General features: G+C 42.9%; 1 protein-coding gene across 3 annotated transcripts; it reads right to left on the reverse strand.

Moving 5' to 3' along the window:
• Positions 1-435: 435 nt before the first annotated feature.
• On the reverse strand, positions 436-22,706 carry ARSK (arylsulfatase family member K). Of its 3 annotated transcripts, none has more exons than XM_088652934.1 (9): positions 22,137-22,678; positions 20,340-20,469; positions 19,302-19,716; positions 17,967-18,126; positions 16,462-16,744; positions 11,241-11,412; positions 7,559-7,780; positions 4,217-4,441; positions 436-2,696 (listed from the first exon to the last, which is right to left on the reverse strand). In XM_088652934.1, exons 3-9 carry the CDS (start codon positions 19,339-19,341, stop codon positions 2,416-2,418), a joined length of 1,383 nt encoding a protein of 460 aa, XP_088509060.1. In that variant the 5' UTR covers positions 19,342-19,716; positions 20,340-20,469; positions 22,137-22,678; the 3' UTR covers positions 436-2,415. The 3 variants fall into 3 exon arrangements, with proteins under 3 accessions (XP_088509060.1, XP_088509059.1, XP_034955902.2); XM_088652933.1 differs by having other exon boundaries at positions 19,127-19,716; positions 22,137-22,602; XM_035100011.3 differs by lacking the exon at positions 19,302-19,716 and having other exon boundaries at positions 22,137-22,706.
• Positions 22,707-23,120: the final 414 nt, after the last annotated feature.

A 23,120-nucleotide genomic window follows, 5' to 3' on the forward strand; every position in this document is an offset into this window, starting at 1 on the left:
GTTTTTAATAGCTGCAAGCCCTTAGAAGAATAAGAAGGAAGTGTAGATGAATCTAGCATTAACCTGCACCACCATGATACTAACTTCGTTGGGAGGGGGTGTTAAAAAAAAAACCCCACTTGTAAATTGCTACACAAACCATTAACCCAAAGGAATTCAGGAACGTATCACACAATCATTAGTCACAAATGGCATCAGTATGGGGGGGGGGACCTAAAATTGCATGCATCTCTTTTGTGTTCAATAGTAACTGAGGGCATTACCAGACTCGCTGTTATGTGGGAAGAATTCAAATGCATTCCAGAACTTCAGGTTTCTACATTTAAGGTGGGTTAAAGGGTTATGTTGCTCTTGTGCAACAAATCCACTTTTTAAAAAACTCAAGACTTTTTGTGGTTTTGAAAGTGACAGAAAAACGCACCAAAAAGTGGAGGGTGAACAAATGATTCCATGTACTGTAAACATAACCACAAGCAAAATGGAAGAAATGCTCAATAAAGACTAGGTATAATCTAACCTTCACATAATAACCTTCACATTCTTAATGCTTAAGAAATGGATCACCTAGAGGGAGCCTGAACAGATGTGCTTGCCCTTGTTCAGCCCTAAACTGCACTTTGAAATGTTTTGAAATGTTGTGTTCTGACCAAGAAAAATCCAGTTAGAACACAAACTCACACACAAAATGAATACTTTAACCAGGGCAGGAATAGCTTACAAAGTACGCTGTGGATGCTGTTGGACTCCAATTCCCATAATCCCTGACTATGAACCATACCGGCTGGGGCTGATGGGATGTGGTGTTCAATAACATATGGAAGCCCAAAGGTTAGCCACTGCAGTTAGGGCACTGTAAATACTATACTTGTTAATCCAAGTACTGTATAGTAATACAAATGTGTATAGTGTTTTCAGAGTGTTTTACATGCATCTAATTGTTATCCTTACAACACTGTACGGCAACAGCGATTATTCCTCATATTGCAGGCAACAGCGGAGAAAGTGGCTTCTCTAAGGCACCTAGTGAGTTCATGGCAGTGACAAGTTTGAAACGTGAGAATTCCTAATTCACAGCTAAGTCCTAGCCACTACAGTATATACTTTCCCACATGAAAAAGTATAGTCTTGGGGGTAGTGCAGATGTAAAAAGCAGCTTTTGCTTCTGTTTTCAGTTGACTGCTTTTTATTGCTTTGTCCAAACCCCAAACTCTGATTAATCTTAACAAAGGTTTAGGGAAACAAGCAAACTGTCCTGTGCCTCCAACCATGTCGGGGCTTAGTTCTTAGGCAGAGGCTGGGGTAGGCCCTGTCTGCTCCTGCAACCAGGTGAAAAAGCAGACTGAAGTCAAAGTGTAGTCCGTGTCAAAGCACAACAAAAGCAGTCCATCAATAAGCCTAGTTCTAAAGGCAGGATCTAAGAAGCCAGCAACAGAGGCCATCAGTCAAAAGGCAGGGCAGAATAGGCAAGGTGGTTCACAAGAGTTGCTGGATTTCAATATGTGCTGTTCCAGCAGCTTCCATAGTCTGGTCTCCCACACTTCACCCAAGACCCCTTAATATGAGTAGCTCTATAATTTTGGACTCTCAGACATGTACTTCTTTGGTAGGTAAATGCCCGAACCTGGACTTTTTGGGCTCTATGCTCTCTCTATGCTGGGAGATGGTTTGGTCTCCCCCTCTGAAAGGGGGATGAGTTGGGAACCCGCCTCAAGAGTCCTTCTAGAGCAACCTCTGGATACAGGCATGGTGAGATTTCTCCTGGATGTTAAGGGCTTCTTATCAGTGCTAGAGATGGTGGAGGGGTGGCAGTTTACATTTGCTCCCTGGGGTATCCTTTGCTCAGGGGTTTTGCTGGCAGAATACGGTACTTTTATTGGCAGGCCCCAGTGTGACATCACATTCACAAAATGCAGCTTGAAGTTGGTTGGTTTCTCTGAACCATAGTTGAGACTAATCATGGTTTGCTGAGGTTTGAACATAATGCTAAACTGTGGTTAAAAACGGAAGGAAAAGATTTTGATATCCTCTTTGTGGCTGTGCCAGAGGAGAAGGGAGATGGGAAGTGCAGACAAGGCTCATGCTAACAACCATAATTTAACACTATGTCCCAATAAGGCCATTATATCAACATCCATGTGAATCACAGGTCACTTAGCACGGATTCTTCTTAACCAGAGTTGAAATCAGGTTTTGAAGCTGCCTAGCAAATCCTGGTTAACAGGCAACTGGGCCTAGCTAGTATTTATAGCTTAGCAGAGTAGATTTGTGTTGGGAAATGGGAGGGACTGGAGGATAGCATCCGACCCCATGTTCCCATTTCAGTATCTGTTGCAGTAAGAGGTAACTGCTTATTGCACCCGCACTGCCTCTTTACATCCAGGAGCAGATTGTCCATTCTCACTTTCTGCAGACATTTCACAGATTTGTCTTCTCTTTAATCCATCTATCAATTGCATCCTCGTACTTCTTTGGGTCCTTCTTCCAGTTCTGGTGCCACCTGAGGTTAGCTAAGGTATCAGAATAGTTTTGTCCTAAACTTTGTTTCCAGTTGATAAACTCCTGCTTGTTGTACTGTTCAACAGAGGCAGAGACTTTGGGATAATCAACGATGGAGTAGAGTTTTTTGTTCAAATACTGTGTGATCTCTGGAAACTTGGTTGCTACGTTTGTTAGTTCATCTGGATCGGCAGAGAGATCTGCAACAAAGAACGATTAAGACAAATTAATGAGCCCGAACTTGAAAAAAGCAGCAGCGCAGCACTGGAGCATTTGTTTGGCATGCAGAAGGTCCCAATTCCAATCCCCAGTATTTATTATTATTATTATTATTATTATTATTATTATTTTGCTTTTATATCTCAGCTTTCCTCTAAGGAGCTCAAGATTGTGTACATGGCTCTCCCATCTCCATATTATCCTCACAACAAAGCTGTGAAGTAGGTGAGATGGTGTCTGGCCCAAGGTCACCCAACAAGATTCCTATCTGAGAAGGGATTTGAACCCTGGTCTCCCACATCTTAGTCCAACAACCTAACGGCTACACCATCCTAGTGTAGCTTGGGCTAGGAAAGCCCCCTGCCAGCCAGTATGGAGCAGGAGAAGGGAAACTCTTTCATCTCAAGGACCATACTGTGTTAAGATACTGGAGGTGGCACACAGCTTCATCTTCCTTGGAATCCCCTTTTAAAGCCACCTGAGTTGGCAGCCATCCCTACACCTAACAGTAACAAATTCCATTAACTATGTGCTGCGTGGAAAAATACTCCTTTCCCTCCCCTCAAAACTCTCACCATTCAGCTTCATTGGATGGTCTCAAGTTCTAGTTTTATGAGAGGAAGAAAAACGTCCTCCACTTTCTCAACACCATGCATGCTTTTATATACCTCTCTCATGTGCCACTTTACTCACCTTTAACAAACAAACAAACAAACAAACAAACAAACAAACAAAACCCTCAAATGTTGTTACTCCTCATAGGGGAGTTGCTCCCTTGATTATTTTGGTACAGGCCTAGACTACAGCATGCCACCTTTTCGGACCTTAACCTCTTTGGGTGCCCAGTCATCTGACCACATTGTCCAATCTGAGAGGATGGAACCATAGTTCAGTGGTCAAATTCAAACCCAGGTTTATGGGTTCAAGCCAGGCTTCCTCAAACTCGGCCCATAGATGTTTTTGGTCGACAACTCCCATGATCCCTAGATAGCAGGGATGATGGGAATGGTAGTCTCAAAACATCTGGAGGGCCGAGTTGGAGGAAGCCTGGTTTAAGCAGACTGGGCTATGCACAGTTGAGACATTGAAGAGACAACTGTCCTACCTGTCTCAGGCTTTGGCCAGTGATTCTAGTGTTCTCAGACTGTACTTTTGCTGTTTCCAACAGTGCAGTGCATTGACTGCAGAACTGTGTTTTGATTTAACGGTCCTATTTTGTTTGTGCAAACTTGCATTGTTGCAAAGGAGAGTGCTGATCTTTATGAAGAATGGGATGCTAATTACTATCACTACTACTTTACTACACTGCTTCTCTGCTCTTCTTTTCCGGTGAACCACGCAAGACATGATGCAGCAACAATCGTAGGTCTGGTAGTTTGTGTTGCTTCAAGACAGGAGCTACATAGTTGTGCTAATGCAACACTGATTTGCACCTCCCTATCATACTCGTGCGGAGCAGAACAGAGGATCAGACTGCACATTAATCAAGTAGCAAACGTACCAAACAGCTGAGGAGATACTGAACGGCCATCTGAGTATGCTATGTATTTCCACCTGTCAGTTCTCAGCATGTAGGTCGAAGAATTCACATTGCAGCCATGGAATTCACTCAGAATCCAAGTAGGATGTTGCTGTCTAGTTGGGACTTTATCTTCTGCCTCTTTCAATACCAGGGGCATCAGTGAATATCCACTGAGATTTTTTGGTATAGGTATCCCAGCAACATCTGAAATAGAAATTGTGACTTAAGTCAATTTGTTTTCAAAATTTTGTATTTACATTATTTAAAAAGAATTAAACATAATTAAAAGGAAAAGGCAGAAATATATAAAACCAACAAGGAAATAAATTATATACTATGTCAACCATTGCAACTTGTCCTTTGCCCCTTATAGTGATAATTCTGAACCTCTTATCTTTGCATTTATATTAAGTCCAAGATCCCTCTTACATTTTCTTACTGCAAAATTAATAACTAGCTACTTAGGGAAATTATTTCCACAAAACTTCAGTTCTGTTCTAACCATTGGCAGTTTATTTGTTATTTTTAAGCAACTCATATGTGGTGCAAGAGAGAGAGAGAGAGAGAGAGAGAGAGAGAGAGAGAGAGAGAGAGAGAGAGAGAGAGAGAGAGAGAGAGAGAGAGAGATTTAAGTCATTGAAATTAAACCTAAGATCTTTCTGAACTAATGGTGGCATCTAATTGCAGTGTCCTGTTTGCACAAGTAAGACTTACCCTTCCTTCTCCCTGAAGGCCCCCCCATCTGCCTAATTTAAATAACCCTTAAGATGGAAGTACAACATCATAGGTTGCATCCAATGCTGAATTTTTTTGGGGGGTGGGGGTGGGGATTCCGTGGTGTACTACAAAGAGAAATACAGGATGGCAAAATCTGCTGCAGGAATAAAAGTCTGTTTGTGCCATGTTGGATACAACAGCACACTTTTAAGGGAGATTGTTAAGCTGTGACACACACATGTACAGAAACAAACTTTAAAATCAAATGGCAAAGCACAGAGACAGAGACTATATTCCTATCTACTGTATATTCCTGTCTACAGATAAGGTCAGAGCTTACTTCATCAGTCGGAGTGTCTGAGAAAATAACATTAATCATTTGTTTGTTACTCACCTAAATAAATTAATCATTTTGTATTTTTTAATATTCTGAATACAGGAAGGAAGAACCAGGAGAGAACATATGGAGAATGAGAGCACAGGAAGAACGGTGATTTAAAAATACAACCTTCAAAAAGAGAGAAGGGGGAAATTAAGACAGTTGGAACAAGAAGGTAGGGGCTGAGATTTGATTAAGAGAATGTGTGACTCATTGATTAGTAATGTTAAACTAAAGTCTCTAGTTAGAATATAGGGTTTGAACTGAAAGTACTAACTATTTTCCAACAGTGTAAAATTCCCCAACTTCTTGGCGACCTTTCAGTGATTCCTTCGTAAGAGTTTACCTATTCAGAAGGTTTTGCCCTCACTCTGAATTTACTCAATTTCCCCTCCATAATACTGTCATGTCAAATACAGTTAACTATGAAGCATGGCCATCTTATCATGTTCACAGTGTGAATCCCAATTGGTTAGGATCGCCCATGTGACCGGCCCAGGAAGCATCATCCTCACACTCATTAATTTTATGCTGCTGCACTTCCATAAAACTTAAGGTGGCACACATGGGGTTACTATCCAAGCATTAACCAGACCTGTTTTGCATCAGAAAGGTTGTACCATGTGCCTTCAGACAATGCCAGGGTAAGTGAATTAGTTTTGTTTCTCTCAGTAAAATCAAATTGGCTTTGCAATATTACAAGATCATCCTATTTACTAAATGACCCCTAGACAACTGAATACATTTTTGTTCCGACAAACTTTCCCAGTTGGATAAATTGTTCCTTACTGTGGGTGTCTACTTTGCTAGGGTTTCAGTACTGTTTTTAATGTATTTGCTGTTTTGGTGTTTTAAAGTGTTGTCAATACTCTTATGTGCAAATGGTTGTTCAGAAGGCAATGAATAAATCAAAGCTGATGATGATGATGATGATGATAATAATAGGTGGGATAACTCATGTCACTGATCCAGGTAGCAATGATCCCAGTTTCACATTGATTTTTTGTCCTCAGCGATGTCACATAGCTAAATCTACCAAGTTTCTTAGTGTCTTGACAACATTCAGGTCACTATGTGGCCTATGATTAGTCTAGGATTGCCTGCGTGATTAGTCTAGGAAGAAGAAGCAGGACTCAGAAATTTGGTGGGAAGGAAATCAAGCTGCAGCAGACAGAACAACCAACAGCAACAAACATGACTGGAAAAAGGCAAATATTCCCACAATTAAAAGGGTTTCTTTTCTCCAGGAAATATTTCTTATCCTTCCCGCAAATGGGACACTTTTGACACAGAAATGGAAATAAGGCAGAATACATTATTTTCCACGTTCCAGGTGTTTATAATTTCAGAAGGATTTTGAGAGCCTCATTATTTCATTCAGGTTTTGGTGTTGTTGTTTTTTTAAAAAAAACATTTTTCCCATTACTGTATTAAAACATTCAGTAATATCTCATTTTGGAAATGACTGGGGATCTGCTGAAACCTTCACGCCCACCTGCCTAAGTATATAACCCGTTACATGTCCTTTGACCACACTATTATTATTATTTTAAAGTGCGGTTTTTATATGTGTGCAGAGCAGTGCAAGTATCACATGAAACAGAGTAGCCTCGGTGCGCAAGTGGACAAAAACACATTATTCATATACACTAACGTTAAATCAAAGGAGGTGAAACTGACTGGGGCATCTCCAAATTTTGGCTTTATTGATCAGTGTCAGATCCTTTAAATGTCCTTTCTTTGCAAGCTGAGCAGTAAATCACAACATGGTGTAGGCATGTTGGGGAAGTTATCTGACAGTAGTGACACCATGGTTGCTAGTCAGCAATGCTTTAAAACCAGGGGTGGCTAACCTGTGAGACATTTGTGGACTCCAACTCCCACCAGCCTCAACCAGCATGACCAAAGGTAAGGGATGATGGGAGCTGCAGTCCAGCAACTTCTAGACCAGGCACCCCCCAACTGCGGCCCTCCAGTTTTGGCCTACAACTCCCATGATCCCAATCTAACAGGACCAGTGGTCGGGGAAGATGGGAATTGTAGTCCAAAACATCTGGAGGGCCGAAGTTTGGGGATGCCTGTTCTAGACAGTCCCAAGTGAGCCGGCCGTGCTTTTAAGCGATCTTCTGCAATCATATTTTAACAAAGGGGATGGTTTTAAATATTTTTTTATCCCTGCCGGTCATGTGAAGTGAGCTTGCTATTCCAACAGAAATATTGCTTACCGAGCATGGTAGGGTAGATATCCACAAGGGACACCACATTGGGGATGAACTGCAGCTTAGTATTCGGTCCCATTATAAGGAGAGGAACATGGGAGCTTGCTTCGTACATGCTCATTTTGTAAAACTGCCTGTGTTCCATGGCAAGTTCTCCGTGGTCTGCAGTGAATACGACAAGAGTCCTTCTGAGTAGTCCTGTGTCATTTAGAGCAGAAATTATCTCGCCTGCAACAAAATATAAGGCAGGGTTAATACGCAAACATCAAAATATGCATAAAAATAGTTTTTAGATGTCACAAGGAGGTAGCTCTTCTGCCAGTGTAATGAAAGCACTAGATCACATTGCCTGTGTTCTCATTTATACAGAAGGCATTGCTGTTTCAAGGATTCCAAAGAAAAGTCCTCTGGGAGGATGGAGAGAAGCTGATTATGAGAGATCATGAGGGGCAGTTTATTTTCTCCTTGAGAACTCTGAATAAGTTTCTTCCACAGCTAAATATCAGCATGCACAACTATGGCTTCCATACTTCCAGAAATCTCCATCCGAAATGCTGCATTTTGCTAATCTGTCGCTAAACACCCACAGTTATCCACTTTTAGAAGCTCACATTTATGTCTGCCATACAGATCTCAAAGTATGCTTTAATAGTCTGAAACTTGCAATGGTTTTTAAAACCACACTGAACGTTCAGTGATGAGTCTGAATCCCATTTAAGGTGGTGCACAAGCTCAGATGCAAGATTTAGGTCACAATCCTAATCCTATACATACATACATGGGCGTAGTTGGGGGGCAGGGAGGGGCAGCTACCCCCCTAAATAAATAAAAATCAATAAAATACATAGCAAACTGAGTTTCTGCCCACCTAACAAAAGGTCTGCCACCACAACAAAAAATCCTGGCTATGCCCAGCATACTTATTTGGGTGTAAGCTCCACTGAACACAATGGGACTTGCTTCTGAGTAAGTGTACCTAGGATTTGAGTTGTCAATCTGGGTTCGTTGTAGTTCTCTTGACTTCACCTAAAGTGTTTATTATCATGTATGAAACTGTCAAATTTCTCCTGAATTTCTACATACAATAAGGGTTTTCAAAGGATTGTAATAACTGATCAGTAACCCCAAAACATGCAGATTTTCCATACTGCCCATATACCATCAAAGAGACAGCAAGGCACCAAAATTCTACCCAAAGAAAACACTTGACCTAAGCTCCTTCTCGCTTCTGTTCTCCATCTCTCTCATTACACTTAGGCTTTTAAGGAATTAAAGCTGGAATTCTCAGAATGCCAAATTCTGCAGCAGATGGGAACAGCATTCCAGATGTGAAGCCAACATATAAAAAGAAGATTTGTAATAACTGAGAGAGGATTCCTCACCCCACCTCTCTTCAGTTTCAGTAGATGTTCCTTGACAATCTTTCTGCTCTTCTGGCAATAACAATATAAAAATGCTACAGTGTCAGTATCCCTTCATTTCCAACCTTTTCCCCCAAGGCAGCCATCTCAGAATATATTATTTCCATAAAGTACATGTCTTACATGTATTAAGGTACAGAGAACAAATATTTGTGGTTGTTGTTGTTGTTGTACAGAGAACAAATATACAAGATTAATTACATTCCCTCCCCAATGATACTCCTATCAGAATTGTACTGCAGGCATGACAATACTCAACACTCCCTTTGCAGCACTTTCTGCCACAGATGTTTGGCACAGACATCTAAAACCAGGTTAATGTCATTTTTGTGGTGGTGGCCGAGACCAGGTCTCAGGAAGATGTACATGGGGCAGAACCACATGAATTATGCCTTGTGTGACACATGCAAAGGCCCACCTGATCATTTCCTCATAGGAGTTGCAGAGCCATGCAGCTCAGACATATCGGATGATATCCAGCCTGAATCAAGTCCATTTATTTCAATGGGTCTACTAAGTTTTACTTACAGTGGTACCTCAGTTTATGAACACAATGGGTTCCGGAAGTCTGTTCATAAACTGAAGCGTTCATAAACTGAAGTGAACTTTCCCATTGAAAGTAATGGAAAGTGGATTAATCTGTTCCAGACGGTCCACGGAGTACTTAAACTGAAGAGTTCATAAACTGAAGCGAACTTTCCCATTGAAAGTAATGGAAAGTGGATTAATCCGTTCCAGACGGGTCTGCAGAGTACTCAACCTGAAGCGTACTTAACCTGAAGAATGGGTGTAATTGGTTCTGGAAGTCTGTTCATAAACTGAAGCGTTCATAAACTGAAGCGAACTTTCCCATTGAAAGTAATAGAAAGTGAATTAATCCGTTCCAGATGGGTCCGTGGCGTTCATAAACCGAAAATTCATAAACCGAGGTGTTCATAAACTGAGGTTCCACTGTAGTTGAATAACATCACAGTACAGAGCTACATTTGTAAACATAATTGCTTAGCTTACATAATACATTATTTGCATTAAGATTGCCAGGGCTGGCTCTAGGTAGAGTCCTGGTGGTGTCGGGTGCTGCGCGGCAAGGCCGCACGGAAGCCATGCTACACGCTGCGAGGGCAGGGGCGCCGGAGCGATCTCCGCCCCTCAGTGCCAGGGCGCCCGACCTGCTCGATACTGCCCTGAAGATTGCTGTGTACACTCCTGAGATTGTGTCCCGGCCAGGGACGGCCTCTTGCATTTTGCCACCTGAGGCAAAACAAGGAAGTGGCTACCCTTCTGCACAGCTGTGCCTTCCTCTGGTGAGATCTTGCAAGAGTTCTGTGAGATCTTGCTGGAAGAAGATGCAGCTGCCACTGTAGCTGCGCAACCCTAGCAGTAGTGGCAGGGGTGGGAGCACCGCCCTGCAGGATTCTGCTGCCTGAGGCAGCTGCTTCAGCCTACCTCATGGGTGGGCTGGGCCTAGTCCTGGCCTCTGCAATTGAAATGACATTACCATAGTCCTTAATACATTAACTGAGACATATTGTTTTCTTCATGAATCAGATTCTAACCTTGTAGACTGAGTATGATAGAAGTTTTATTAAATAATAGATTAAAGAAACCCCAACAGAAAACACCTAGTTGTTACTGTCACAGGGTCCGGAGTGGCTACTCTAGAGTAACGACGCCTCACAGGTCTGCATTTTATCCTTTTATTGGTGCAATCTATTTACAGTGCTGAATCAGTGCTATATACAGGTTGTCGGTACATGTTCTCAGTCCGGCACAGAACCTCCGAATGGCGGTTCCCGCGTTTTCCTCCAGCAAAGTAATCTTGGCATACTGAATCTCCTCCCTCTGCGCTTTTTACGCAATTCCGGGGTGGCTGGGATCGGTCTTTTTCCCACGGTCCCTTTGCTTCCCCTTTCCGTTCCCAGGCGGTGCCTGGGCTCAGCTATCCTACTTGAGCTCATGCTTCCACTTCCTGAATCCCCGCTGGAACTATCCCCCTCCCCTCTCCCACTTCCGCTGGGTGAGGAGCTCGTGTTCAAGATGGGAGGGGGCTGTCTGTAGGTCTTGTCCCTCACAGTTACTTTCTGGAAAAAATCTTTTTACACGAAGCTTAGCTATGAAAAATATATAGGCTGCAGTTCTAAGACTTTGAAGAATGCATAATTAGGGCTGTAGCCTCTACATGGGTAGAATCAGGGAAGAAAACTATCTTTGCAGTAATAGTATTGAGAAATACATGGTATTAGTAAGATAATCGGGATATCACTTACCAAGCATTGCATCCGTTTCTGCACACATGGCATAATAATGTGCCCGGATATCTCTGATTTCTTTCTCCGTAAATTTCTCTGTGCAGTTCTTTGTATAAGAGGAATAGTAATCTACTGAGTGCATCTCTGAAAATGGAAGCCATTTTGGAATCTTGATGGCTTCGTATCTCACCTAGTAACAAAGTAAAAATGTTTTATTTTGTCAAAAGGTAACTATTATCACCGTCCAATTTGCCAGCAGCCCAAGGTAGACATACTGACTGAACATGAGGACTCCATGTTTTATAAATGAGGGGAGAAGAAGAGGTGAAGGCCCCATTGCACAAGCAGAAGTCATCGAACAGGGCTTGTACTGATGTGACTTATTAGGTGAATCCCGCCCAATGCATTATTTACAGAGGAGGACCAAAGTGCATAGTGCTTTACAGAAAACAAGAGCACAGGATCCTGCCCTGAGGGACATGCAATCTGTAATATGACCCAGAGGAAGAGGAGAGAAATGGAGACAGGGATAAACAGGTATGTTCAGTTGCACATACTTAGGCATATTTAGAGAATGCCATGAGGACTATGGACTTATGCCAAAAAGCTTTGCTGAGAAAGTGTGCTTAGAGGAAGGTGTCCAGGGATGCATTCAATGAAGGGTAACAAAGTACAATGATTGAAATCAATGGGCCTAACTTAGTTATGTTCACTAACTACAATGGATATAGTCAGGGTAAAACTTAGTCGAATACCACCTCCAATATGCTTCTCAATAGGTTAGAACATTAGTGTAAGGGGAGAGCCCCTGACCCACTGCTGTTCTTATCAGAGATCTGTGCAGCAAAATGCAGCATGTGTTTAGAAGCAATACTCCAGGCATTACCACTACACTTGCTGCCTTTTTCCTGCCTGTGCAATTCATTCGGAATGCATAGGTAGAGAGTTGGATCTTCTACAGCCCGCTTCCATAAGGTTCAGTTAGATTTTATGGGATTATCACAGCCTTCCACCACAATGACTTCTTCTTTTGCAGCCAGCAGCCTTTTCCGGTTACGATATATCCCCTCACTAACTATATGAATGCTTATACAAATTGTCTACAAGAAAGACTTTTCCTTAAAAAATTGAATGTGTGATCTTCTCTTGCTCACCGCAGCGCCTGTGTCTAGGAACAAAGCCACACGTCTTAAAGATGGCTCCAGCTGATACCTTACAGACCATCTGCTTAATAACACAGCGTACCGTGAGAGCATCATGTTGATGCACTGCTTTGAATTGATTCAGCAAATGAGAGAGCTTGATTCAGTGCTAAGCTCCATTCCAACCTAGACAGGCCATTGCTGCAACCCCAAGAACCACACAATTAATTCTATGTGCCCGGCAGGAATTCCAGTGATACATACACATAAACACGATGGCAATACAATAGCAAAATAGCAAAAAGCAAAAGTCAAAGTGTGACATACTACATAGAAACCCATGGCTTACAGAAAATAACTCCTTTGTTTAGCAATCAAATCATTGCTAAAGTACCGTATGTTAGCTTGGTAGCAATCCTCTGGAAGTGAATACCCAATGATTTTTTTTGTAGAACGTGTATTTGAGCTCATGTTCATATTTAGGCTTCAATGTTAGCTGAAGCTGCTGATTCAACTACAGTGGTATCTTGGTTGTCAAACATAATCTGTTCCGGAAGACCGTTCGACTTCCGAAACATTCAACAACCGAGGTGCAATGGGCAGTCGGCAAATTCCATTGAGAAAATTGAGAAACGCATCGCAGAAGCTGTTTGACTTCTGAGGCGCGTTTGAAAATGGAAGAATTTACTTTCAGGTTTTCGGCATTCAAAAACCAAAACGTTCGGCTTCCGAAATGCTTGAAAAGCGAGGTACCACTGCACTGCTACTGGGCAAATGTGTTCAAGTTAATTGTCAGCAATGGAGACAATGTCACAGCTAGAGAAATGAACAGTGCGTATTGGTTGCTGTGAGGCAACAGCACAGGAGGTCTACCCTATTGTACTGCTTCGAAACATGTGATTGGCTACTGTGAGAATCAGGATGCTGTAACTACATGCATGTTTGGTTTGATACAGCAGGGTTCTTGACTTCTTAGATGTTCACAGCTGTCCCCTCAGAAAACTCAGGAGCGAACAAAAGACTATTCTGTCTGGCTCCAGTTTTTCCATGGAAAACAATATAGACAAACATTCAGCCAAAGCAATCCCGTGAATTAGTGCCCTAGATACTACAGCCACCTAGGTTTTGTATGAAAATGTAGTAAATAGATGCTTCAAGGAAATTCAGAATCCATACATACAACAGAAGATAAAACATAATTGCAATACAGTGGTACCTCTACTTAAAAATAACTCTACTTACGAATGTTTCTACTTACGAACGGAGCTCCAGCCGCCATCTTGGATGCAGTTTAGATAGGATTTTTTCTACTTACGAATTTTTAGATAGGGTTGCTTCGACTTACGAATTTTTTCTCCCAATGCATTCCTATGGGATTCGACTTACAAATTTTTTCGACTTACGAATGTGCATTTGGAACACATTCAATTCATAAGTAGAGGTACTGTAATCACTTTCATAGTCAGCTCACAGGAATGGGGAAGCCACAGTACACATTATGTACATTGTACAGTACACATTATGGTATACTCCAGAACATACCACCCATACTTCTCATTAGGCATTCCAACACACAAGTATGGGGTGGATCCTAGTAGAAGGCACATAACCAGGGCTTTTTTTCAGCCAGAACTCACTGGAACTGAGTTTGCACACCTCTCAGGTGAGCACCACTGCAATTATAAGAGAACCAGGGAGGCGTTCATGGTGAGTTCTGGCACCTCTTTTTCTAGAAAAATAACACTGCACATAACTTTTCTCCCATTTGGCCTCTCCTGTGCCAACAGTCAAAAGCCATCTCTGCATCTCATGCTGGACATGAGGTTGTCTCTGCCACCCAGAGGGATGAAAGGTGACCTGAGAAGAATGAAGAAATTGGTTGCACTGCATGAGGTACTCGGTTCCCAAGCTAAGAACAACTGCATGTTCTCCCTAGTATAAGCATATTCAGGGACTAGAGCTAAGACAAAAATTCTAGCAGAGATCCTAGAAAACTGAATACAAGGTGTACACTTTCTGAGCTTATTGTACTTCACTAGCTCAATACAGATCCCTCGGAGTGCATGACAACAGGAAAAAGGGAGTAATCAAGAAATCATTCAAAAAGCTGAAATTCTAAGACATTGCAATGATGGAGACTAAAACTGAGCACTATTCTCATTATATATAAAAAAGTAAACCATGCGCTGAAGATGCTTTTGTGAAGAAATGGTTGTTTCCTTTAAAACATTCTGCTGAATTACAGGGTTGCACTGCCATTTAAGCAGTGGGAGCCATGGCAACCAGTCTGGAGAGTGTTGTGTGACCATTGTAAAAACAGAACCTGGAAACAACTCAAATGGAATACAAATAAACAGGAAGAGCTGACTCCCCCTCACAGAACCATGTATGCCATCTTGAACTCATTGGAGGAAATGTGGGACAGAAATGTAATACATAAATAAAATAAAGAGTACCGGTATCTTTACATCACAAGCTTAAACTGGTTTTATTAATCATTCTCATGGCTTTTTCTTTTCTTTTTTTCAGCCAGAACTCGTTGGCACTTCTCAGGTGGGCGCCATTGCCATTCTAAGATAACAAGGGAGGCGTTCATGGCGAGTTCCGGCAGCATTTTTTCCTAGAAAAATAGCATGGGTCTTTGCGAGCCCACGCGCCAAACCCTGTCCCTGGTGCCCACCACACCCCCAAGAGATGAGACATGACAACACTGTATGGGTTTAAATTAGGCCACAAATTAAGGGCCTTGGAAGGCATCCTTCTCATCCCTGACAGGGGCTGAGGATGTGCAAGGCAATCAGGTGTTGTAGGAGGGGACTGGAAAGCGTGCCCTCCCACTTCACCTAGCTGGGAGTTCGACCTATATGCCGCCGCTGTAGGGCCAGTGACTGCCACAATAAACCCTTTAACGGGCCCTGCAAACGCCGCTGCCTGGGGGTGCATCAATATGCTGGCCCCGACTCACAGACAGACTATAGAATACTGACCAAGGCCTAAAACTGCCAAAGTTGTGATGAGATACTACAGGGAAGGCGAAACCTGCCAATGCAGGGAAATTCATTCCTGGTTCTGAATACAGCAACCATCTTACGACCATAGCAGCGCCCGCTGACCTGTAAAGCAAGAGATTATCCTACAGAAGAAGACCATGTTATATGTAGGGAGGGTTGGGTGGGTGAACCTGGAAGGAAAAAGTGAGCCTGGGCTGAGGGGCATTGCCCCCTTATGCTGGCCCTCGCCCCACCCCCAGCCGGCTGCTGAGATGGGGGCAGGGCGATGGCCTCCCTGGAACAAAGGTGGGTGGCTCACCTGTCCCAGGAGCCTGCACGGTGTCACAAGGGACACCCACCCAAGGGAGCGGGTGAGCGGATATTTCATTTATCCAGGGAACCACAAGCAGAGCAGTTTTTATCAGGAAGGATGTAGGACTAGATATTCTGAAAAGAGAATTCTCAGCACTATCACCCAACTATAATTCCTGGGGGACCAAGGAGATTACAGTTTAGTATTAAAACTTTAGTACATATCTGCTGTACTTGCTCACAGACAATCTGGCAACATAATAAAATACAGTTGTACCTTGGTTCTCCAATTTAATCCATTCTGGGAGTCCGTTCGACTCCTGAAACGGTTCGAAAACTAAGGCACGGCTTCCAATTGGCTGCAGGAGCTTCCTGCACTCAATCAGAAGCTGCGGAGGCCGCCTTGGATGTTCGACTTCCAAAAAATGTTTGCAAACCACAACACTCACATCCGGGTTGGCGACGTTTGGGAGCCAATTTGTTTGACAACTAAAGTGTTTGACTACCAGGGTACTGCTGTACTGTGATTAATCTTTCATTTCAGATTTGAGTCACACAGCATTAGGAACATAGGAAGCTGCCCTATACTGAGTCAAGCCATTGGTCTATCTTGCTCAGTATTGTCTACACCGATTGGCAGAGGTTCTCTGGGGGTTCAGGAAGGAACCTCTCCCAGTCCTACCAGGAGATGCTGGGGACTTGAGACCCTCCTTCTGTGGGTTGAGGAATAAAATGCTCTAGAAAAACAATTCTTTAAAAAAACATATATCAGGCTATACACTAATATTTGCATACCCTCTGTAGCCAATAAGGAGACGTCCGAAATGTAGATGCCCCATAATTTTCTCCAGATGAAGGTGAAGGATATGGATGAGGCAAATTTAGCCCCAAGTAAAGAACGAAGGGTTGTGTCAAGTTGGTGGCTTTGTTTCTTAGCCAAGCTGCAGCATCGTCGGTGGCCTTCCAATCTTTTTGCATGACTCTCACATAGGACTTGTTACCTACGAGTTCTGCCACAGGCCTGCCTTCTTGCTGAAGCAAAAAATCAACGCTTCTGGTCCAAGCCTCCACACGGTTACTGAAAATCAGAACAGTATTCAGTATATACGCTATTTCCATGTACCGGTAGATGCAATCACAGGCAAATTATCACTATGTTCACATTTCTGACATTCTTACCATTTGTATTCAGTGTTCTATGACATTAAATTTTAACTGGGTTTATAAAAAGATATTTATATCAGTTTGCCTTTGCAAATGATGTTCAAACATGGCCTAGCAGTGAGCCTTGTACCTAGACACTTCTCTCTCTTCCTCTGCCTTTGCAAGGGCTGTAGGGACAAGCTGGGAAGTTAAATTTTGCTTGTTGTGACATTTAAAAATGGAGAAACCATGGCTAGGCTTAAGTAAACCAGGATTAGTGAAAACAAGTCAACTCAAGTCATAGTGAAAACAAGTCAGGTTTGACAACTAACTAATTTAGATTAAACATGGTTTAGGGTTTGGCTGTAACAACAAACCATGGTTAATTTAAAATGGAAAGGGACATTTCTGATCTCTTCCAAGCCATTCTGGAGAAGAGGAGGGAGCCTCCCTCTTCTCCCCTTTGCATATTCAACTCTCTGCAGCATGCACAAAGGAAAAGGGAGAATATTTTTATATGAAACTTGAGCTTCAGTAGACGTGTAAGAAGTGGAATGACACATCCAATTATTTTCTCCTTATGCAGCATACAGAAACTATGACCCTCAAAAAGGTTGCCTACAAGTGGTTGCATTGTGAAGAAAAAGACGAGGCAGTAATATTTGTTCAAGAGCAAATGACTGCAGCTCTCCCAAGGTACATAGTTCTTACAATAAACCCTTCTGAGAAGTTTGCTGCCTTTATAATGGATTTTGTAGCTCCCTGACAATAAGGACTTCTTTGAGCAATGATGAGGATTCAAAATGATTTACTGTAAAATGTTTCAAAAAAGTGTTTTCAAAAAATCATCTGAAAAAGTGCTACCAGATTCATGTACTTAATGGAACAAACATTTGACAGGGTAACACATTTTACAGACAACTGAACTGTAAGAACTTTACAGATAGTACAAAACAAAAAGTACTTTTTCAACTTAGTCTTAGTTAGGCCTCAAAGAGGTGTTATCAGGATAAATGAAGTAAATACTGAAAAGCACTTTGTACACAGAAATGATAAAATACCAATCCAGTTTCAACCAGGATGCTTTCAATTAGCAGTAATCATGCCTCTGATTAACCTGTTTTAATCAGAGATGGGTTTTTCCTCCCAATGCTTACCTTAGTGAGTGATGCCCTGAAGTATAGTCAAGTTTTCCATATTTCTGAGCATAGTAGCCATGTTTTTCCATGAGGTCCATCCACGTTGTGTGATTTGGATCTAAACCCTTGAAATTATTCCATGATTCTGTTAGGTGAGTGAAGAGGCCACTCCACATAGCTAAAACAAAAACAAGAAACCCACCCATAACAGAATTTGTTGATGAATCATATAAAACATATAAAATCTGACTAAAACAAGGTATGCACAGCTTTCCTCTTGCATGTTTATTAGACATTTATCAGATGCCTTTCTGAATGTGTTGTGGAAGGGGGGGAATATTGGGTTGTCTTTGTTCTTATTTTTATTACGGTATGTGCTTTGGGTTTTTTATGTTGTAATTTTATGTTGTGAACCTCCCTGAGATCTATGGGTATACTTAGCATAGTATAATTACTAACTAACTAACTAACTAACTAACTAACTAACTAACTAAATGATTATGACTTCCACTGCAGCTAAAAGGCATCCCGTAAAACAGGCATGGGCAACCTGTAGCCTTCTAAATATTGTTGAAATACGATTCCCATCAGCCCCAGCCAATAGGACCAATGGTGAGGGATGATGGGAGCTGTAGTCCAGCAACTTCTAGAGGGCCAGAGGTTCCCTACCCCTGCCATAAAAGCAAGAAGTTGTGGCTTCAAGGACCCATAGAGACTTTGCCACTGTATTTTTCTAACCCAACGTTACAATGGCTCCAGGAGGCCAGAGTTTGTTCAGCAGCATGAGGAATCTTCACAACCCTTCTGCCCTTTCCACTGTCTCTCCAATCACAAGAAAACTATTTTATGATTACTTCTACCTTGCCTTTTAAAGCAAGCCACTTACAATAAAAATATTAAAGGCAATACAATTCTCCCCAGGCTTTGATTACTTTGTATTCAGCAAGGAAAGGAATTTGAGAACTGCTACTGCCACTATTTTCCAAACTACAAGTTGGAGTCAAATTTCCTAACTTCAGTCACACTCTTGACAGGTTAATTCTCAAAAGCCATAATACAGAAAGAGGTGTGAAGAAATGGAAGCAGGTTTCTGCTAGTGGATAAGCTCTCAGCTCTGACAATCCATGGAAAGGAGAGGGGAGGGGAGCCATTGCTGGACTCAGTCTAGGTATCCTAACCATCTATTGAGGGTAGTCCATTCTGATCATCAGTGTGAAGAAAAAAGGAGGAGCACCAATAAATGTTGCAGTCCATTTAATCAATCCTCAGTTAAGTGTTTGTTTATAAGGGCTTTCCATCTTGTCTTCCCATAAGACATGCCCAAGGCACCTAATAATCAAAATACAGTGGTACCTCGGTTTATGAACACAATTGGTTCCGGAAGTCTGTTCATAAACTGAAGCGTTCATAAACTGAAGCGAACTTTCCCATTGAAAGTAATGGAAAGTGGATTAATCTGTTCCAGACAGTCCGCGGAGTTCTTAAACTGAAGCGTTCATAAACTGAAGCAAACTTTCCCATTGAAAGTAATGGAAAGTGGATTAATCCGTTCCAGGCGGGTCCGCGGAGTACTTAAACTGAAGCGTTCATAAACTGAAGCATGGGTGTAATTGGTTCCGGAAGTCTGTTCATAAACTGAAGCGTTCATAAACTGAAGCGAACTTTCTCATTGAAAGTAATGGAAAATGACTTAATCCGTTCCAGATGGGTCCGCAGTGTTCATAAACCGAAAATTCATAAACCGAGGTGTTCATAAACCGAGGTTCCACTGTATGTGATTAAAAAAATAAAAGTACAGTAAGAGAAAAAAGTAGAACAGACAAAGCAGCAAACAAAAATATCCCTAAAAACAGAAAACAGCCAACTAATCAGATGGAATGCCAGTCAAAATAAGGGGCTACAAAAATTATAATAAGGGGGGGGAGGTTTCTCCCAAGGCAGGGAGTTCTTGTAACACAATCCCTAAAGAGTGTGCAAGGTGTGTAAGTCATATAACCTATTCATCTAGAATAAGACAAGCCAATGAAGCCCACTGAGTGGCTTTGTGCAAGTCACTGTCATACCCAGCCTAGTTTCTCCACTTATAAAAGGGGTATGACAACAGGCTTAGTCCTAACTCACATGATGAATCTTCTAACGTTGACCTTCAGCCACTCTGCACTTGGTAAATACAGACGACAACCCACTCCTAATGTCCCACAAGCATATGATTTATTTCCTTTTTAAAACATGCAAGTGATACTATGTCTATCCTGAAGGCCTGGCTCACAGACACTAAAAGGAACCAGAAGTTTCAAGGTTGCCCAGGGAAAATCTTTTGAAGTTTAGCTATCATAAAGTAGTATTTAAATAGGTTCTACTCATGTATTTCTTGCTTGAGTATGATCTTACCTGCACGGGAAGGACAACATATTGGAGAATTGGTATAAGCATTAAGAAAGAGACTGCCATGTTTTCGCATGAGGTTCACAAAAGGCAAGTCTACTGTTTCATTTTTTGGGTGAAATGTCAGCCTTCCATCCTGCATGCAGAGGAAAAAAAACATTTTGAGAATTACTCTGGAAATTAATCAATGCAACATTAGAAATCACATTAATCAATGCAATGTTACAAATCACACTGGAAAAAAAATCACACTGTACAAAACACCCATTTCAGTGGTTCTGGCTGCAATATAAGTTTTCTAGGAGCTTGTCTTCACTGACAGGACACCAGCAGGGCCGTCTTAAGCGCCCCTGGCGCCGTGGAGCGACGGATCCCTCCGGCGCCCCCCCGCCCCATTTCCCAGCGTGGCCGGGCGCAGCACGCAGTGCGGCTGCCACAGGCGCTGCTGCGCGGCGGGCGGGCAGGCACAGTGCGGTTGCCGTGGGCGCAGCTGCGCAGCAGACCGGCCGGCCAGCGGGCGGGCGCAGCTTGCAGCGCCCTCCTGGCGGGCCGGCGCCGTGGTGCCCTGCGCCACCCAGCCTGGCCATAGAGCCGGCCCTGGACACCAGCATGGATAGAAATGAAACATTTCAGTGAGAAGTACAATTAAGCAAGAACTGAGCTATGTGATTTCCTTACTGTGATTTCAGTGAGACTTTGTGACTGGTTCCATGTTGGTTAAGAGAAGTTTTGGAGCTGGCCATTTGCAATAACGCAGGCAAAGAAGACAGTGTGAGGTATGGGCCAGACATATTAAGTATGACAACGTGGGTAACCTTTCCACATCCCCCGCTCCCGATTTAAATCAGAAGAAGAAAGAACTCATTGCAAAATAAATCCTGTTCTGGAGCACCATTAGTGCTTCTGTTTGTTTGTTTGTTGTTGTCGTTTAGTCATGTCCGACTCTTCGAGACCCCATGGACCAGAGCACGCCAGGCACTCCTGTCTTCCACTGCCTCCCGCAGTTTGGTCAGACTCATGTTGGTAGCTTCAAGAACACTGTCCAACCATCTCGTCCTCTGTCGTCCTAGTGCCCTCGATCTTTCCCAGCATCAGGGTCTTTTCAAGGGAGTCTTCTCTTCTCATGAGTTGGCCAAAGTATTGGAGCCTCAGCTTCAGGATCTGTCCTTCCAGTGAGCAGTGCTTCTGTACCTTTTACTTTTTCACTATTGAGCAAAACTTGCAAGCTCCTTCATGTTCACTCCCACATATTAACTTTTGCTAGAGGTGTTATAACCCCTAGTGTACATAAAGCACTACTTGAATTGTTTCCTATAATGCTCTCCTTTTTTTTAGTACTGGTATAATGCTAATTTTCTCCTCCTCCTCTCTTATAACAGGCAGCTCAGTCCATTCGGATGCTATAATCTTGCAAAAAGCTAGATCTTAAGTGCTGAAAGTTAACTTTCACAGTGTTAACTGAATTTCTTCCCAAAATAAGCAGGTATACCGTAGGACTGCAACCCAAGTGTGACACAAGAACATGCTCTCCAATTACAGTATTAGGTGAAAGTTTAGCAACAAATTTCACTCTCAATGCAAGCCCTTTTCACTTGGGGCTCTCTAGCATGTAAATGGCACCGCCAAGCGGAAAAAAAACAGCAGCTAGGCTCAACCAGCAGGGAGATCAGGTCCACAGCAGCTGAGCCTGAAAAGAGTAGTTATTTTACACCATCCCGCCTCACATTCCTTCGCAGGTAGAAGCATTGGGAAGAAGTTGCTCTCGATAGTTTTGCATTTGTTTTGAAAAAGTCAAATACTTACTAAGGAATCGCACGTCACCACCACAATGTTAGGCTTCCCGCATCGTCTGCAAGTGTAATCCTCGTTGAGCAGAGGCCTCGCCTTCACTGCTCCCCAAAAAGCGAAGCCCGGGAGCAGGAGGACCAAGGTAACGAGGTGACTTGCAGAGGTTACATGATTTCTACCTTTCCCACCCATTTCGGCGAGCTCAGCAGCTCAGCGGGGCTTCCATGCAGAGCTCCCTTCTCTGCCCCACCCTTCTCTTCACCCTGCTAGACAATCATGACGCATCCCTTGAGTAACCGGGGTGGTGCATCTCGTTCCGCACCCGCTGACCCGTCCAGGAGCAAAAAGCTCACGAAGGGAAGGAGGGCAAGTGACACCGTTCACAAACTCAGCCGCCGTGTCGCGTGAAACAGCGACTCTCATCATGCATGTCGGTAAAGAAAGCGGGAGGAAATAATGTCAAAGGCCATTGCAACGCGCCAGTTGAGAAATAAAGACGCACCCCCCCCCCCTTTTAGCATACTGTACTTTCTTTAGGGAGGGCGGAAATAAACATCGGGTGGAGAACTACAACTCCCATAATGCAACGCCACCGGGAAGGGTTTTCTGTTGTCAGAGGACGCACATAGAGTTGTTTAGAGTTTCCGTTCCAGTGTCAAATGGTGGGGTCGCTCCTCCTGCTCCTGCTCCTGCTCCTGCTCCTCCGGAGTAAAATTAGACAGCCGTCCATTCGAAACGACGGAGAAACACGGGATTTCTGAGCAGGTGTACATTGGAGAGCAGCACAGGGATGTATGCTCCTTATAACTCAGGCCTGATCGCGTGCTTTAAATAAAAACGAAAAACCCAGTTTGCAAGCTGCATTTCCCTTGCTCTATTCCAGGGTACACGCAGTGACCGAACAGTCTTATTGAACTCTATGGAACTTTCTCCTGAGTAGACCTACACAGAATCGCAGTGTGTCAAGTCAGATCGCATGCGTGTACTGTACATAGGTTG

This window comes from Zootoca vivipara, chromosome 10, assembly GCF_965207765.1.
Source record: "Zootoca vivipara chromosome 10, rZooViv2.hap1.1, whole genome shotgun sequence".
NCBI lineage: Eukaryota > Metazoa > Chordata > Lepidosauria > Squamata > Lacertidae > Zootoca > Zootoca vivipara.